The sequence below is a fragment of the Plectropomus leopardus genome, chromosome 16, assembly GCF_026936395.1.
Source record: "Plectropomus leopardus strain MGB_pleo_1.0 chromosome 16, ASM2693639v1, whole genome shotgun sequence".
NCBI classification, from domain to species: Eukaryota; Metazoa; Chordata; class Actinopteri; order Perciformes; family Serranidae; genus Plectropomus; species Plectropomus leopardus.
The window spans coordinates 13,607,896-13,627,347 of NC_142191.1; the positions used below are offsets into that span (position 1 = coordinate 13,607,896).

Sequence of the window (19,452 nt, forward strand, 5' to 3'; positions counted from 1 at the left end):
ATTCGTAGAAACACACAAAGAACAAATGTGATGAAAGTGATTGCCTGTATTGCAGCAACTGACAATTTGTGTCAGTTAACTTTTGCATTGTAAATAGCAATATTGAATGAACTTATTATAATATTATTATTCTGATAACTATGCATGTTTTCTTTCAAATAATCATACAAAGAAGGCTCTATTGACTTTATTTAATAGAGATAAATAGAAAGTTGCAGGAATAAGTCAAAGACATGAAAATGAGTTGGCATTTTGCACTCCCCAGTTCCCTCATCATGAAGTCAAGGGTTTTTTGAATGGGTTTTTGGTTAGATGCCTGAGATAAGGTCAGTGGTTAACGCAAGCTTAAGATATTTTTACGGTTTGTTCTACATCACAAAATACGTCAGTAAAAATACCCCACCCCGAACTTTGAAGCTATTATGTACCTTAAACAGGTCAGTTGCTAACCACTGGCTAAATAAGACTATAGAACGCATCCTCACAGCCTCGATGTGTTGGTCACATTGAGGTCATGTGACTGTAGTGTAGATCGATTATACCTTAAAGTTTGCTTTTTTACGTCTGGCCATGCATTTACACTTCAAAAATCATAAATATTAATTTAGGAAGATTATCTTTCTGAACAAAACATGCAAGTATCATACACATTTGTTTGGCGCAGAGTTTATTCACTGCAGTAATCCAGTATCCAATGGAAAAAGTCTGTCTACAAAAAATGTCATCCCAGGAGGAACTTTGTAAATATTTACATGGATATAAACCATTCTTCCATTTCTTGCAACAATAAAGCATAATCCTTACGCCCATTCTTCAATCACACCTTAGGGGTTAATGAATGTTTTGTTTAATCTAATGGGAAACATATTAAGACAACATAAGATAATAACGGAAATAAATCTCAATTTACCTCCAGATCCATCTTCAGAGCTGGATTTGTGCAGGGGCATTCTGGGAGGAAAAGAGTAAAGACATAAAGAATAACCATTAGAAAAAAAACCTTCCCACTCCAACATCTTATCATTAAGTGTCCAGTGTCTGTCAACCACGGTGATTCAAAACACTGTAACAGTGTTCATAAGTGTTTGTTTTTGAGGAAAAAATGACTGCAGTTCTGTGTGTTAACCACTTGGGGTCAGTGGTGATACTTCTCAGACGGCAAAGCCAGGCTCCTGAGGCTTGAGAGGGAGAAGGTGGTGGAGAGGAGAGGAGAGGATGCAGACAATGACATCCCTTTTGAAAAAAAAAGAGGGTCAGATGAAGATGGTGGTACTACAAAGTGTTTAAGGAGCAGTGAAAAAAGGAGGAAGGTCAACAAGATGAAGAAAAAGAGAGCTTGTGAAAGGGAAGAGGGAAAGTATAGAGTCGCGGAAGAGAGGAATAGAGGGAGAAAGGGGGAGGAGGAGGAGAAACCACAGGGCAGACTCAGCCTGTTTGTGTTTCCACTTCCCTCCACAAGAGAGACAGTCACGAGGAAGACAGAGGGAAGAGTGGGAGAAGAGGGAGCAAAAGAGATGGAAAATAACTGAGTAATAAAAAAAGTCCTCATATGTCTATAAGCCTTCCGAAATAACCAACAGGGAGAATTTAACGTGTGACACTTGAACTGCAATCAGCTTCCAATCAAAAAGTCATGTGTGAGCAGCCTCACCCAATGTTCTCACAGCGTGTTAGGCCAACTCTCCCTTGTTCTAGAGGAGACGAGAAACCACATCAACTGCAGTCTATTTCTGTACTCATTATATTAAAAAAAAGGATGAGAGGGGGATGCGCTTCAGCAGCATTCATGTTCAAAGCAGCTGCAGAAAACTTCATAAAAGAAGGAGAGACTTTGTTTTCAGATTGGGCTAAGTGGGCTGAGGGAGGAAGAGGAAGTGAGGCTTCAGGGTGATTATGTGTGCAAAGAACGCCCTACAGGTGTGTTCATGTGTGTGTGTATGTGTGTGTGTGATAGCAGCTGCACGCTGTAAGCTTTTCCATTCTTTAAATTAAAAGAGAATAAATCATAAGGGGAGAAACGGGAGGAGAGAACAACATATTTGTCCAGTAGAGACCCTCAGAGACCTATCAAAGGGAAAGTTTGGAAGTGGAGTTGTATGGGGTACTTAGTCAGACTGTTACCTACAGTAAATGTCAGTCGACACACCAACAGTTTGGAGAAGCTTGGTTAGACTCCGTATTAGCATGCGTTTCCATGACCAGAACACAAATGGAGAGCTGAGACACATATATCTGTTATGTCATACCTGTGTCTATTGTGCTTCTCCAGTTAAGTACTTGGAGATATCTCTGTCAGCAAAAATCAACATGTCTCCTTCCATAGGGTAAAACGAGGGAGGGTCATGCAACACTTTGTCCAACTCGACATAAAAAGTAAGGTAAGATAGTGAACATTAGCGTGCCGTCAATAAACAGCCACCATGTCGTCCTTGATGGAGACGCATCACAACGGCGTTAGCATCTATGCTACAAAAGATGTGGTCAAACACGTCTCAGACCACCTCAGCAAGTGGCTTGAGTGAACGGATCAGAGAGGCCTCTCGGTGGCCGTTTGCATCTATATTTATGGCTATCCAGTTGTGAACAGATCACCTAAGACACATGTTGATGCCAGGTCTAAACAGTATATTTGGTGAATCCAAACAAACCATTTTAAATGCAAAAATCATGCAACAAAAACAAAATTGATCAAGGCAGTGGTAGACCAGCAGCTCCTGTGTTTAATGATGTTAAATCACTGTTTCTCAGTCTGGTTTTGAAGAGAGCAACATAATGACTTCAATTTTCAGTTGGAAATCACTGTCTGATACTAAGGTAAAGTGCTTAAAACACTCTCAATATAGCATAAACTTAAACTGATATTGCTTTGTTAGGTGGCTGAAACAGGTTTTGCTGCTGCTGACCCATCAGCAGCAGCAAAACCCATAAGTAAATCTCTCTACCAACTGTGTCTTACTTGTACACATTCAGACATCGTTTTATGATTTGTTTGGAGCTCAATGCACAGGAGCATACAGCTGCCAAGCCATGCAGACAGAGAAGTGGCTGCCAGTGAAGCGATGTGAAAGTGTGTGACAGGATCAAAACAAGACCAACAGGTCACTTCCCTCTCCAGTGGCTGCATGTGTGAGTGTTTGAGTGTGCATGTGTGTTCATATGTTTGTTCAGACACGGCAGCCCTCTTTGGGTGCAAAGGGAAATCTTCACGTGGCTTAAAGCCCGGCTGCCATGGCAACATAATGAGATGCTAATTGAATGGAGGCCTGCATGGTTTGCCCCTCTGTTCTCCCCCCTCTCTCAGATAGGCTAGGGCCAAAGCTAATGCTAATAGAACTCACTCAATGGCGGCTTTTCTGTGACAGCGCTACACCCCCCCCCCTCCTCCTCTATGCTCTATAAATTAACCTCCCGCGCAGCGCACACATGCATGCACTCGCACACATCCGTGCTCAGAGCTTGAATGTCTTTCAAAGAAGGTGTCAGTCCAGGCATTGTGTGGCTAGGCAACTTAATTGGTTTAACCTTAAATCTTTGGCATGCCTTTCTTTTTCAATTCTGTTCTTTGCATTGAGTAAGGGGCATTTAGCTTCGGTTTTTGATCTCATTAGCATAAGAAGCCAACTTTCTATTTTTTCTGCATTATATTGAGTACAGTATAAACTTTGGCTGAACCTATGTAGGGTAGGTAAAAGTTCATTTTTTTGACACCTCTGCAGTGTGAAGTTATTGCCATTGAGTGAATAGCAAGTTCGCTCAGAATTGGGATTTAAATTATGAATCATTTGCAAGGTAATAACCTGTCAATGCTGCGTATGTTATCATATGAGGCTTCACATCTTTGTATTATAGCTTTAATTTCACACACTAAACCGATATCAAACTGTCAAAGCAAGAGGTCTTGATCATGGAGCCAGCTGCAGTCAGTTGCTTTTACATCAGTCTGTTTAAAGGCTTTCCTCACCTCCATTTCTCTTCTTGTGCACTGAGCTCAACTGCTAATCGAAGCGATCTTACTTTCACTAACCGACACTGGGTCAGATTTTGGTAAATCTGCTGAGAAATGGCTAACACTGGCCAACAAGTGCCTACGCCAGGGTTCCCACACATTTTCATGGACAAAATTTAAAAACATTTCTATGAATTTTTCAACAACCCACAGCAGGTTTTTTTCTTGCCCCATTTGCCAGGCATTTTTCAAACATATCAGATTCAAACTGTATTAAAACATAATTTCAGCTTGCTGGCATACATGAAGAGAGAAACAGAATGTGGAGATAAAGTTAAGAAATGTACGTGATGATAAACAAAACACTGTCACATGTGGACGCGTATTGCAGCAATGCTGTGTCGACGACTACAGAAAATTGATTTGCTGTTATGTTACATTACGTGGAAGATTATCCACATCAGTTTATTGATGTATCAGGGCCCTTCAACACATCCAGTACGACTGAAGAAATGTATCCAAGTTATCATGTAGAAAATATGTGGTGGTTGCACAAGCATAAATGCACAAACCCCCAAGCTTATAAGATATGAACATTTAGGAAAAATGGAAAGACTAAATGAGTGATGATGTATGGGGAGCGGTCATATGATGGAGGATGAATCACAGGTTTAGTATCCTGTGTGACAGAACTTCTGTCCAGGAAAAATGATAAGCCAGGACATTTGGACACACAGCTGTGCACGCATCATTAATGACAGCATTGTACAAATGTACATGAGTGTGTGGGGACTGCGTGTGATTCTGTGTGACTACAGGGCCGGCCACCTGGAGTGAGGTGACCTCCGGTGTTCTGCTGGAGACAATGAAAGTCAGCGACCCTGTGCGACAGTGGCAGCGTCCACAGGAAGAGCAGAGGGATAACCTCTTCATGGGGTCATAGAAGAGGTCAGAGGTCACATGGAAGGGGAAAACAGAAGATCGTATGACAGGGAAATTGAAGATAAAACAGTTGAAAAACTGCTTGTATTTTCCTGCCATATACACACCGTCTACTGTGCTCTACTCTCAGACTGACATAACAATCCCATGAGGGCTGCAGCACTCAGCCACAAGCGCTGACAAGGTACTTTAGTTTTCCAACATGGTACTGTTGTTCTAAACAGATTCTTCACATGGCACGGCTTATTTCCATCTGATTATTAGTTGCATAAGCCGGGCCTCCAGTAGCACGACTGCCTCTGAATGTGCAATCTTACAAACCCTGTTAGAGCCAATTATCATGTGTCTGTGCACATGTATGCTTTCATCAGGATCCATTTAACTCTGCTGTTAACTTCTCTGATAAGCTTGCTGCACCCCCCTCTACAACAATACCCACCAATCAATCACTTTTCAAAACAGGAAGTCCCCAACATGCACCCTCTAGCCTTGTGAGAGCGCTCTGTCATCGCCATTTGCATACCAGGCATTATGGGAGCTGTGTCCACCTCTTGCCTAGCAGACACACAGAGGGGGTGGTACGGCCCAAGATGAAGTCTGGGTAATCTCCTCTGGTTGCTATTGTCCTGCAGGGAGGTGATGATGGGGGTATCCGTGTCTGTGCGCGTGAGCGTGTATGTGTGCCACTTTTGAGGCTGTGAGGAATGTGTCGTGAGGAATGGAGGGGGCTTGTCTATCACTGCGCCTGCACATGATAAATCACTCTACCTGAAACCCATTCTCCACAGTGAGAGTGGACAATAGGCGATGTAATGGAGAACTGAGGTGGGGCGAGTGAGAGGAGAGGGGCTGGCAGAAAAGTATAGTTTAAAAAAAAAAGTCCCGTCCTCGAGTATAAAAACTTTAAAAATGAGATTAATCAGATAAAGGTGATGAAAAAAGCTCTTCGTATCTTTCACACCAAAAATGGAGTATATGGCTTTGTAGGAATAGGAAAAAAAATAGAAGAAAGAGTGGAAATGACAGAGGTGAATGTGGAGCAGTTTCATTAGAGATTAAGTGAAGACTCAAGGTGAATGTTTATGAGAGAGGGGACGTGAGGCACGGAGGACAGAGAGAAACCAGACTGACAGGAAGAAGTTAGGGGCTCTTTCTCTCGAACAGCAGAGAGACGTCATTTGAAATTTGGCATCTGGTTCCCATCATCCGCAGAATTTGTCTGCGCAACATATACAGCAATGGGAGAAGAGATCATGTCTGTGGTATGCGCTTCCTCTGCAGCACATGGTCGTCACGTGAACATGACAATTCCACTGGGGGTCACACAGGGGTGATGGTCAGGAACAAACACAAAAATATTTGGAGAAATGGAGATAAAGGAGATCTTTTCTGAGTCAGGTTAAGATTCATTTAACCTTTGGTCCTGGAAAACAGGCATTCGGGTTTGACTGGGGCTCCCAATTCCTGCACTAATCCATCCATCCACTCGTCTCCACTTAATCTGTTCTTCAAATGTAACTGGGATTTTTCCGGTCACCAACAATGGTCAGCTTATTCTGTGCTAAATCTCCAGCAATTGCTTTGAGGAAACATTTGAATATTCTTAAACTTTAAGTCCAATCCACACTGAAAGCGTTTTTGACAAGCGTCATCCGACGCAGATAGTCTTCCATTTCATGAAGCATATCAATCCACAATGAAATCCCCCATGACTGGAAATTATCAAAATGGTTAAACAAATGTGTGTTTTGTGACATGCTGATGTTGTAACCGCATTTTAACTGATTGTAAAGATTCTTCGGCTTTCAGGCTGATTATCTTAACATTTGATTCGCGTGAGTGCAGTCTATGGAGTTACTATAAAAATTGGTGCAGTCAGATAAAGCTGAAGTCCTCCATGTTAAAAAATATGCCAGCAACTACACGCTACTGTGATTGGTTGATTCTGCCGTGAGCATCTGATGATGAGCAGCGGAGTTCCCTCCTCCTCCCTCTGAACGATCCATTCTAGTATCTATCTATCTATCTATCTATCTATTTATCTATGTCTCGCTTAGCAGAGACAAAAAAAACATAGCATTGCCTTAAAAGGGACCTAATGTGTGTGACTGCAGTGAATTTAACTCTGTCAGCAGGTCATTTGGAGAGCAGTTTTTCCTACCTAGACTGCTTTAAATGTGTGATCTGATGGTAAATAATGGTGGAGAAATTCCATACACACAATTTACATGGTGTGCAAAAATGACCACACGCACTTTGTGTTACAGGAACCAGTGAAAAGGAACCCCACCCATGCACGGTTCCATCCTGCTCTTTCGTTCAGGCTCCTTTGCTGTAATCATTCGGCCATTGCCCCCTCTGCCCCCCCACCACCACTCTCCCCTGCTGGACACAAAGGCAGGAAGGAAGCATGGACGGCCTGAGAGCAGAGAATGACTGCTAGACGGAGCAGGTCAGCCGAAGGAAGCAGTCAGTGGTTTTCCTTTAACCACAGCAGGGATGTGACCACAGAAGCTTAGGAGACTAACTTTGGGTCATATATTTGATGTCTATTAATGTTGACGGTTGATTTCCTTTATACCCATGAATTATGATAATATTAGGTTCTTTTTTATCAGTTATTTCGTCATTACATGCATTGACATTTTTCTTAGTAAATACCAGCAGAAGGTGCATACATGGAGCAAACACACAGGAATTTGTAAGTTCAAGTTCATCTCCAACTAAGGTCAGACATAACTGTGTCAACTCCTTAGTGTTTTCCACCTGAGGAGCTGACCTCTATCAATCACAAGAGCTACATATGGAGGTGCGTGTATTTCCATTTGTCTCGCTGCAGAAAGGCTGGGTGTGATCCATGATTATGTGTGCAGGCATGTACGGTTTGATGTGATCCAGACACAGGCTGCGCTGCACATTGTTTTGACATGCAACAGACGCACATTTCAATCCGAGCGTGTTTCATGGTTCCACACCGGCTCCGGTCACATGTTACAGTGATTAAGTGGGAAAAAAATCTTACTTTCTGTCTGTTTCTGGAGTGGACACCTCACTGCTGAAGCCTAATGATTCCTGAAAATAGGAAGAAGGAGGCACGTGTCAGATTGAGTTTTTAGCCAAAGATGGTGTTGAACTGACACTGTTACAGCTTGTGTTTTGCACATATAGAGTCTCTGCTTACCTGGATCTCAGTACGGAGCTGCAGGGATGTGCTGCTTGGATCCTGTTTCTCCTGAAAAAATGTCAAGAGAAGAGAGGAGAAGAAAGAGGGTCAAATGTCAGCGTCAAAGATCAATCACTTCATGACATATGAACTGTGAGCACACATTTTAAAAGACTAGAAAGGTAAAACAAGATCTGCATATGGAGAAAAAAGGTCAGTTGACTACAAAAACAATGCCCTCATGTGGGAAAGACGTTCTCAGTCAGGTTCATGTAGACACACCTGCATGCCAGCCAAAACAAACACGAGCACGTGTGTGCACACAAACGGCCAGCCCCACGGACGACTCAACAAGTTAAGTCTTGCTTCAGGTACCCAAACCTGAAGTTCTTGTTTTGAGTGTTTTTGAATACCACTAAGAGGTGATGCAGCGTCATAAAGCTTTCCGAGCAGAACAAGATATCAGAAAAGCACCGACGTAACTGGCCGCATGGAATCCATGGTGTGATTATGACGACGTCAGAGTGCACCTCCCTCCAAACAAGGCAACACCTGCTGGGTTGCCTCAAATATTCAGAATATTCCTTATAGGCAGCAGACAAACTGGCTTATATGGAAAACAGACTTTGGCTACAGATTTAAGGGACAAATAATTTCCAAGCATTGGAAAATAGTGCAAATTTTAACTTCTCTTCACTTCTAAAATGTTGCTCATGATGTCTGTTAGGGCTGTTTTCACGGTTACACAGAGCTGGTGCTTGCATATGACTAAAACAGGTGTCCTCATCATGGCATATCCAGATACAGATGTGCCTCCAACCGAATGCTTCTACAGACAGACACCATTCACAACAAGTCTGCAACTTAGATTTCTACATGCAGAATGAGATTATTTAAAGCCAACTAACGGCCTTGAGGGATTGGTCGAGTGCATGATTTCTCGGTCGTGTGTTTCTTTTGCGTTTTTGAACTCTCATGGAGATTATCTTACTCCCTGTACTCACACTCGCCCAGTGTTACCACAGTCTTGTATTGTGGAATATTAAGCACCACAGAAACTGATGGAGTCAGCACTTAGTTTAAGGGTAATGACCATGGACTCACAGGCCTTCATCTCGAGCCTTGAGGTTACCGTCATGTCAACATTGTTAATTTCTGGTGGTCAATTTCTCACTCAGTGGCTTTACTTTCCATGTGCCTTTAATCCTTCTGGTACACACTATGAGGGTAACCAAGGATAACCAACCCCTATTGCTTAAGTTAGGCTTTGATGTCATATGGAGGCAAAATGAGAGCACATAAATTGAAAAAAATATATTTGGAAATAGTAACACGTGTGGTAGCGTTGAGAATATTATTCACACTAGAAAGGGCATGGGAAAGAGCTAACAGAGGAGGTTGCTCAACAAGATGATTTAGTGAAATTTATATTAAGATCAGCTCTTTATGATGACCTCTGTGCTTTTATATATTTTGGGCCATTTTTGAGGAAACGTCAACGTCATGGTATTGCTGAAACTCATCAGGTCTATGTGAGACGACAAAAGACAAGTTCCTGTTTCTACTTTCTGTATGACTTTCTATATTTTCTTCTATTTTTGTACATGTGCAAATCTTACTACCTTGTTCCTCTATGACTTTTGCTAAACTTGAAAATTAACAAAAACTTCCTCTGGTAAACCCCAAAGTGTTTACCAGACAACTTTTTTGTCAAGGTTGTGGATTACTGGAATTCATGAAAATACTTCCTGCAAAAATCAACTTACAGTCAAAGTTTGAGAGAATTCCCTCATCTCATACAGCCAAAGAGGCATTTTAACTGGTTATCTTAATAGGGGATCGCTATGTTTGGATTAATGACTGTATATTAGGGCTGAGACTAATGATTGTTTTCATTATTGATTACTCTGCCCATTATTTTCTTCATTAATCGGTTAATCATTTTGTCAAATAATAGAAAACTGTGAAACATGCCCTGTGTATTTTCCCAGAGCCCAAGGTGACATCTTTAAATGTTTTATCTGACCAACAGTTCAAAAATCCCAAACTATTCAGTTTATATCACGTATGACAAAGAAATGTATCAAATTCTCTCATTTAAGTAGTGCGAAACCAGCAAATGTTTGGCTTTTTTGCTCAAAAAAATGACTAAAACAAATAATTATTCAATTATTAAAATAGTTGCCATTAACTTTCTGTCAATTGACTAATCAACAAATTATCATGGCTCTACCAGATGGACGGCATGACAGCTACGCAAAAGTAAAGCCGAAGCATTTAGTTAATTTGTGTGTTTGGGATCAACTACTACTACTACTTGAGATTGGGTGGGACGTGTACAAGCGGGAACTCAATACTGCTGTCAACTTTCCGATCACTACTGTAGACTCAGATGTTACCAACACAAGATGGCAGCCCTCCTGTCTGGTACGTTTTTGTTTAGTTTTTGTACAATTGTAAATATAAGTACAGTCTATGGTTTGAATAAAAGAACTGACATCAGCCCAGTAAGCTTAGTCAGAAGAAGCAGTTTGAGGGCTGCTACGTGACTTTCTTCTAAAACCATTAAATGGCACTGCTACCTCAAAGAAAAGACAAATTGAATCTGGAATTTCCCAAATGGAGAGCGTGAATAGGAAATGAGTTGTATCTAAGGAAATTCGCATCATTCTCCATCGCCACACCCTGATATTAGATTGTGGGATAGCAGTCACAGGAAGCTGGATCTAGAGCACTTCCTACACTTGGTCTGTCATGATTCCTAATCAGAGTGACCTGCAGTTTAACCTTCTTTGACTGGGCTTTGGACAAGGGAGGTACAATCACTCCACAGCGTCACTCTGAGCAGTCAGTGAGTCAGTGAGTGGCTTATAGTTAAAGCACTCGGAGGTGACATAACTTCTTTCAGAGCTCCTTAAGAGCCAGTAGCCTGCAGGTCATGTGAGTCCTTAAGTACTGAGGTGGCTAAAAGCCTCAAAATTAGCCTGAACCCTACACTTATCCCAAAAGTCATCAACTGAAGGCAGACAGTCAAGATGTTAGAGAGACAGTCTGGCTGGCTTTCTCTTAACTTTAGCACAACACAGGCCTCCTACAGCTTAAAGCAAGTGACAGTTAAGACTTTGTAAGACTTCTTCAGTGCCACTTGGAATTAAATCTACAACTTATTTTCAAATTTGGTAAAATTAGGACTAGGGAAAATTTGCCGAAATGTTTTAAGTAACATAAAACATTACTTTTTTTGTCTAGTAAACAGATGATCTGCTGTAAATGTTGAAAACAATACTACTAATACATGACAGAGAAGATGATAGAATAGAAATAAATAACTGGAGTTAGTTGGTAGGTTTTCTCACTCTGCTGTTGATTCCACTGCTTTTATTACCACTGTGCCATTTTTTAAAATTTGTTTTTAAAATGCACTGCCTATTACCGGTTTGAGCCATCCTGCAAAATTCTGTGTCAAATTGCCAATTTTTGTGGAATTTGTTGTACAGGGTACCGAAAGAGCTAGCTCTAAGCATTGTGGTTGAAACAATTTTTTAGTTCCACTATCCTGATCTGTTTGACGTTAATGAGAAACATGTAACTTATTCTTTTTTCTTTTTTAAATGAATAGATGTTACCAATTATTTTCAAGATTTTAATATTCAATGTCAGAAAAAAAAGATTCATAAAATCGTTCCATGTCTTAGCACTTTTAAGACATTAGAAAGGTTGATTAAAGCCATTTATAGGTTTTATTTTTACATTAAAGAATCGAGATCCTTTTAAAGGAAAACTTATTCCATTTTTAAAATTCATACATGTTATTCCTATGTTCTAAAAGAGTCCAAAACTACATGAAACTCTCTCCCAAATCCAAAAATTACAGTGCTGAAACTAAAATCTGTGATCTCATCAAGTATAAAGTCCTAGACAATGCATTGAGATAGATGTAGAGCATTCAGGAGCATGTTCTGAGTATATGACACATTTTCTGTTTCAGAATGAAGAATGCCTCAATAGAATAAAGCCCATTTGGATATAAAAAAGATTAGCAACTCCAGATTTCATACCTTTTTTCTCCAGACTTTATACTTGATGACATCCCCACACTGACACTTATTCCTCTACTTTCTGGCTTTGATAAAGAGAAGCTGATGTTCACAAATGTTGATTGAACTTCCATGGGCCGTGGCAATAACACACTAGACTTCTTTATTTAGGTGGTGTTCCCCTTTAAGGCTTTTTAAGGAAACCCTGACTATAAGGCGTCACTGCCCATTTGCCTTGTTTATGTATTTGTCTGTTACAGTGATCAAGAGGACAGGTCCGGAAGTTTCTTTGGAAAATACATCAAGAAATGTCAAAGCAGCTCTGAAAAAAATGTGTCCATCCCGGGGAACATTGCGAGTCCCATAAGTCAGAGAACAGCTACCTGTCTAAGGCCATAAAAACCTCATCTAACAGACCTACAGAGCTACAGGGTTTGGTCTCATTGCATTGCCAGGCTGCAACTTAAGGAAAATCTAGGACATAACTGAATTCTTTTCTTTCTTACAGAGGGAGAGCTTATGTGAGACAAAGAAACAACACATGTATCCCTTAAACAAACACAGCTTTGGCAGTCAACTTTGTTTAAACAACCGCACGGTGCAGAATAATGTGGGTGCACTATAATAAAAACCCACATTAAGAGGGAACAAGGTGTGTGCTCACATTTATGTGAATTATTTCACAAAGGTAGCGGCAGATTGGTTTTGCTATCAGATTCTCTTTGATGGCTTCTCTGGACTGCAGTGACGGCAGAGATATGCCAGTCTCGCTGACGGATAACACCAGGCACCGTGCCGACTGGGTGTAGAGATTATTTTAAAACACACTGCCACACTGTCAGCTTGCTGCCTGGCGAACACACCACACATAGATACACACAGGAAAAGCACAGAGCCTGACATGGCCACATACATGCCACCACAGACATAAACCTAGACTCAAGCTGAGAAACACCTACACACTCAACTCGCCTCCACTTCCACAGACAGAGCTCCTAAGAGACAGAGACACAAAGCAGCTCTCTGTTCCTCCTCCTGCTCCTCCTCAGCTTCCCTTTAACTCCCTGTCCGTGCGTGCCATCTCTGACATGGAAGGAGGGGGCGAGGGGGCGAAAAGATGAGGAGAAGATCTGCGAAAAACAAACACAACCTACATCCTGTTGGCTTTTAACTGCAGATCTGCGGGATGAATTTGTCACAGCGCAGGACGCGGAGAGAACATTTGTGTAAAAGCTTCTCAAGGTTCCTCTTAGACATGTGCATCTCTAACGAAGATGTAAAAGTAAGGAAGTTGCCAGCGGAACTGACACACAGTTTCTAAAAGAGAATATCAGATTGATGCGGTTTTGAGGGGGGATCTGAATGAAAGACTTAGATCTCACATCACACTCCCAGAGGGGGATGCTATCCTTTACTTGAACTTACCAGCATCAGCATTAGATACTGCCCTACTTACCCTAAATTGACACGTACGAGTGTGAGTGTGCATGTGCTTTCCCTCCAGATGTCCACTGGGTTGTTTGTGCACAACTGTGTGTGTGTGTGTGTGTGTGTGTGTGTGTGTGTGTGTGTGTGTGTGTGTGCGTGTGCGTGTGTGTACGTGCCAGTGTGATGCGAGCACGAGACCCTGATTGCTAAAGCATGACTGAATTTAGTTAATATAAGAGAAAAAGCAGTATGAGGAGGAGCTCCGGATAATGAGGATCACTATGTCTGCAGATAGGGAATCTAGCATCTGAAACGACTCAACCCAAACACACACGCACGCACGCACGCACGCACGCACGCACACACACACACACGCACACACACACACACACACACACACAAACAAGCATCAAAAGCTTCTGTAAAGTGACTGTTTTCAAGCACCACATTGCTTTCCATCATTAACCCAGAAACTCCAGCTAAACTCTGCTTTGCTGCAGCAGCCCCAGACTCTGCTAATGAGAGGGAAGGGGTACACATACAGATGAGCGTTAAATAGCAGCAGTTAAGTCCAAACCTGACTGCAAAGCCCACTAAAGGCACAGCAGAGTTACTGCCAACCTCAGAGGCAAAAGTAGCGGATATGCGGCAAAACTAGAGAGACCAGGTGGCTTAGTGGAGCAACGCCAACTGGCACAGTTGGGTAAATCTGGGTGGGCGAGTAGGAGGGTTGCTAGGTAAGGACGTGCATGTGGAGGGACAGGCACCAACTGGAATGCCTGGTGCAAGACCAAAAAATAGACGTTAGCAGTGGGACCAGTATGGCACGACGCAAGCCTGTGGAACCGGCTTATTTGGAAGATCTCACAGGAAGAGATAAACACTTATGACTGAACTCAAGCATGTTTTGGCATTTATATCTTACACAAAAAAAGCAGGAAATAGAATTTCCCAGTGGAGAGTGTAAACCGAAGTCTGCCATGCCACCTCTAAACTCCTGAAAGAACTAATATATGAGAAACAGTCATCTATCAAGCAGGGCTGACAAAAGTGCTTTGATCGCTCTTATGGTAATCAATATCCAAATCAGTATTTGAATGGTCCATTTTTCTTATCCCAGAAGTTTTTAATAACCCATAACTTAAGAAATAGTAATCAAACAAAATTCATCATGCATCAACATAAATTATTCATTATTCTCAGACAAGGACATTTAAACTAAGTGGTTGGCCTTGTGTTGTGATAGCAACGGTTTGACCACCTGTGACAGGCTCACAGGTATGTTAGCACAGGAGCAGACAACCTGCGGCTCTTTAGCCCCTCTCCAGCAGCTTTGACAAAAAATTACATGCAAATGATTCAAATGGAAATGAGAATGAGTTGGGTTGAGTGCCAAATATTTGAAAGGAGCTATATCACAAACCCATAACAAGTTTAAAACTGTGACAGCTCAGCCACCTTGCAAAGTATTCTTTTTTTTATTCTTTTTTTTTTTAGCTATCATCACTAATTTGACTGTGACCTACATGCTAAAAATGTTATTTTAGTTACTAACTGAAAATGTATTTTTTAGTAAATGTCCTCTCATCTCTTATTTCCATCCCCACTCCCCTCAAAGCTTCGATTAATTGCAGATATTTCTCACTGAAGTTTCGATGCCACAAACTTGTATTCGGGACAGCCCTACCATCAGCGCACTCAGTTGCACTTCTCTCTACTTCCTTTCCAGAAGCGAATGAATGTGTGTGTCTGTGTACGTGCATACTTGCAGCACAGGCCTGCCTGCTTCTACAGTGTACGGCATTCCTAAACCATGAGGATCATCATTGTTATGGTATTTCAAGGCGAATACCAGAGTTATTACAAATTCCAGTGACAGAGTCACGATGCTGAAATCACAGAATAAATTACAAATATACCACTCACTTTCCACAAGGGTTATGGCAATAAAGGAGCTATGCCAACTTCATTTCAAAGTAATCTTACAGCAATAAATGCTGCTGTTTGAGCATGTTGAGATGCTTCGTTTCTGGGCAAAAGCATGAAGGCAGAGAGGACAAATAAGCAGCAGAATTCACAACAGAGTTTGTCTTTCTTTCACACTGTAGTTTTAACCCGGCTGAACTGACCCACTTTGACGAACAAACTTCACGCCAGCATTAGCACATTACCCACACTGCTCCTCACCTCATGGCGAAACAGAACACAAGTCTGTGCTTGAGTCTTGACCCCCAACTGTCAACCTACTCAGCTAGAAAACCATTACAGAGCATTCCTGAGGCGAGTAGATCAATCTGACACCAGCCGAGGCGTTTGTGTGTCAAAAGTGTTTCAATTATGAAGTCAACAGTGAGACCAACAACTGAAGGATTCTGGCCAAAGCATCAAAGGATTTAATCTTCAAAGCCCACTTTATTATCCATGACGTTAAAATTACTCTCAAGAATATAACCACAGATAATGTCGCAATGTCTCATTATGGTTTACAGCATGTAGAAATGTGTTAAAAAGTTTGCCCCGCAACCACAAATTCCAGAGTGATCCATCTTGATTTATATTTGATGTGAATCATTCTGTTCCATCACTGCGGTTTGAGAGACATGCTAATATCTAGTTTGATGTTTTTTCTCTGTCGGCTATGCACGATTATCCACCCGACAGACCAGTCTCTGCTCGCCTGTGAGATCTCTCTGGTAGCTTCTATGTCCATGTTTTGGCACGTTTCATCTTCAGTTGTAAATACAGCGCTGAAGGAAATACAGCCAAAGAAAGCGGCAGACAGTAAGTAAATACAGATCTGATAAAAACCTTTGATCCTCAGAGATGTATCTATTTATCAAATCTGAAAACTGTTTAATTCACTTTCTGAACTTTGCGATAGTGAAGTACATCACCCACATACCCTGATTTATATACAGCCTTCTGATTTCTGCAATGCGGAAAACACGGATTGAATTGCTGAATTTGATAAGAAAGTAGAATCAACTGTAGAGCATGGAATATCATTGAATTTGACCAGGTGGACTAGACTATTATAGACTATTATAAGCATTTTTTTGACAGGAGTCTAATCGATTGCGCAGTCACCCAAAAAAACTGAGAGTTGACACTGAAAGCTAAATTTAGAGCAGTGCAATATCCAAAAGACTAATGTAAAGCTCAGATGTTCGTTATTATTCAGGATCCCCACTAGTTGTTACCACAGTAACGTCTACTGTGTCTGGGTCCACCAGTGTGATTTATTTTACAGAAGGTTGACGTGTTTTTTTTAATAACTGTAATGAAACACTTTCTTTGATAGTAAAAAAGGGACATCGCAAATAGAGCTGCAACTAACGATTAATTTCATTGTTGATTATTTTCCTTATTTTCAAAGTTGTTAGGTCTGTAAAATATCAGAAAATGGTGACTTTTAGTGTTTCCCAAAGTCCAAAATGACATCTTCAAATTCTGAAATTGTTTTGCCCACAACCCCCAAAAAATTATGACTACTGTTACAGGAGAAAAGAAACCAGATAATATTCACATTTAAGAAGATGGAATCAAATAATTCTGACTTCAAATACTTACAAAAATTCTCAAACTCCCAATTATCAAATTATGTCATCAATTTAATAGTTGACAACTCAACAATTAATCAATTGATTGCTGCAGCTCTAATAGCAATGTTGTGTCCCATCAAATTCATTAATATCCACTCATTTAAAATATTTTCTGTTTTAATTTTGTTCATCCAATACATGATGGGACACTCTTATTGTTGACAAAATGTGCAGAATTCAGAAAAATATTAAAACGGAAAACACAAACTAGGGAGGAAAGCAAACAGAATCTGTAAAAAATTTAAATCGGTTTCATGGGGCCCTATGATTGACACATGAACAGCAGGTAAGGCACGAGGAAATTGTGCATCAGAGTGAAAAGAAAAAGGCAACAATATTCATGCACTCCTGCAGAATAAAGCACTGAAACTCAAAAAAAATGAAGTCTGGAAATTTAATGATATGAAAGTAAACAAGTAAACTAATCTGCATGAAAGCTAGAACAGCATGTTTTTATAATTTGCTTAGTAGATGGAAGAGACAAAAAAATATAGATTTGTTTATACAAATTATATCTACAGCAATTAAACAAGCAATTACTCAAAACATGGGCCTCCTTTAAGGACTGATCTGAAACGTAGAGCTGGCTGCGGTGTATGCTGATAAGGTAAATTGCATAAATGATCAGCTATTTGTGGTTTTGGTCAACTATTGTAGATATAACAGATTCTAAACATTATAAAAATAGCAGTTAGTTATTTGAAAGTCATTCAAATCGTTACATTGGCCTGACCCTTCACTAGCATGTCTCTTGAAACAACATGTTTTGTTTAACTCTTTGCTTCCTTTCAATACTTCCCATCACTTCCAACAGTAAGCCGTATACATCACCAAGTCAACATGCCAGTGAGAGCCATCCAAACTCTCATTGTCTACAGGAGCGCTGGGAAACTGTGCATGGTAGCACTAATCTATAGGTCACATTCCCAAAGGGGGATGTTTATTCAACCCCTTGTGTCCCTGCTACTCATAAAACTAACATGAAGATGTCGAGACAGGGCAGGAAGTGGGTATATCGATAGTCATCTCAGAGAGAGCCTCTATCATCAGCTCCTAATAGCATTTTACCACAACAGACAGGCATCACTTTGTTAATTGAGAGGCCCCTAAAGAGCTGGCAGACATGTCATGCAAGTGAAAACAAACAAATGATGCATTTTGAAGAAAAAAAAAAGTGTTGCAAGAACGTTTCTTTACAATTGGGTCAAAAAACCCAAAACAGAAACCAAAAGGTTCTTTTGGAGAACAGAAACAGTCAATAAGAGAGCTTCCTCTTTCTCTCCGGTGGCACAGCGCTGTCCACTGATTAGCTGTAGACACTGGGACTTTCTTGTGGTAATTTTATGAAAGCAAACTGAAGAATGTGTTAACTTATGTAGTTTTGAGTCATCACATGTCATCAGCCTTAGGCTCCTCTCTTTTGGCACCGTGCTTGCCCTCATCCAGCACCTTTTTTATCTTGATTCCTGCCTCCTCTTGTAGTCCGAGACTGGAGACCAGGAGAGGTCGAAGCTAAGGTGACCTTTGCCTCATGATTCTGAGAAGCTGAGTAATCTTCTTCTCCCAACAGTTATTTTAGAAAAGATGTGCAATGCTTAGAGGTACCCACCAAAAATAGAAAAGAACTGATCTATAAATGTGAAGTAGTGATAAGAACAAAGACAATGACTGGAGAGGGAGTGGGTCTTATGGAGGCGTGATTGCGTCACCCACCATTCTGTACCCTTTGCAAGTGACAGGTCTTTCCCTAAAGGGCAAGTCCCTCAGGAGTGCAACTTGCTAAATGTCTCCCCATTAACGTAGCTCTTGGACACTGTGACCTTCTCTAACCATCTGCTATTGGTCCTGAGGGAGGCGGCTGCATGACGTTGGCTTGCAGCCACCGATTTCTGGACACACTTTACAAGACACAAGAATCGTTTCGCCACTCTCTCTCCTACTGGCTGTCCATTATTCTCCCTTCTTCTTGGTGTCTCATACTTTGCCAGTCTTTCTCCATGTCTCCTTGTATCTTACTTTCCAAACATATTTCATTTTTAGTTCTAGTTTTACAGATACAGCACCACAGTCTTTCTGTAAGGTATCAAGCCCAGTGGAAAACTACCGCCTAAGAGGAGGAATTTTGTCTCAACCTACCCTTACCCTCGCTGTAGAAAAGGCTGCTCTAGACCTGAATATTCCCCAAACCTAATTTTAGAAAAGGACCGCACTGAAATGAAAGGCAAAGTTCAATCCATATAGCGTGGGTTGATAGTGCGCTTTTGAGAGCTCTCAATAAGGTGTTGTCTGACCTATATTCCTTCCTTCATGTTTTTTTCTCTCCCCTTCTCCTAT

General features: G+C 41.1%; 1 protein-coding gene across 5 annotated transcripts in view; it reads right to left on the bottom strand.

Moving 5' to 3' along the window:
- sash1a (SAM and SH3 domain containing 1a) overlaps positions 1–19,452 on the bottom strand; it is a 225,020-nt gene that overhangs the window by 38,518 nt on the left and 167,050 nt on the right. For all 5 annotated transcript variants that reach the window (XM_042504112.2, XM_042504114.2, XM_042504117.2 and 2 more), the window contains exons 3-5: positions 8,070–8,120; positions 7,911–7,960; positions 911–951 (exon numbers count right to left, since the gene is read on the bottom strand). In XM_042504112.2, coding sequence (XP_042360046.2) covers positions 911–951; positions 7,911–7,960; positions 8,070–8,120 — 142 coding nt within the window. The remainder of the gene's footprint in view (positions 1–910; positions 952–7,910; positions 7,961–8,069; positions 8,121–19,452) is intronic.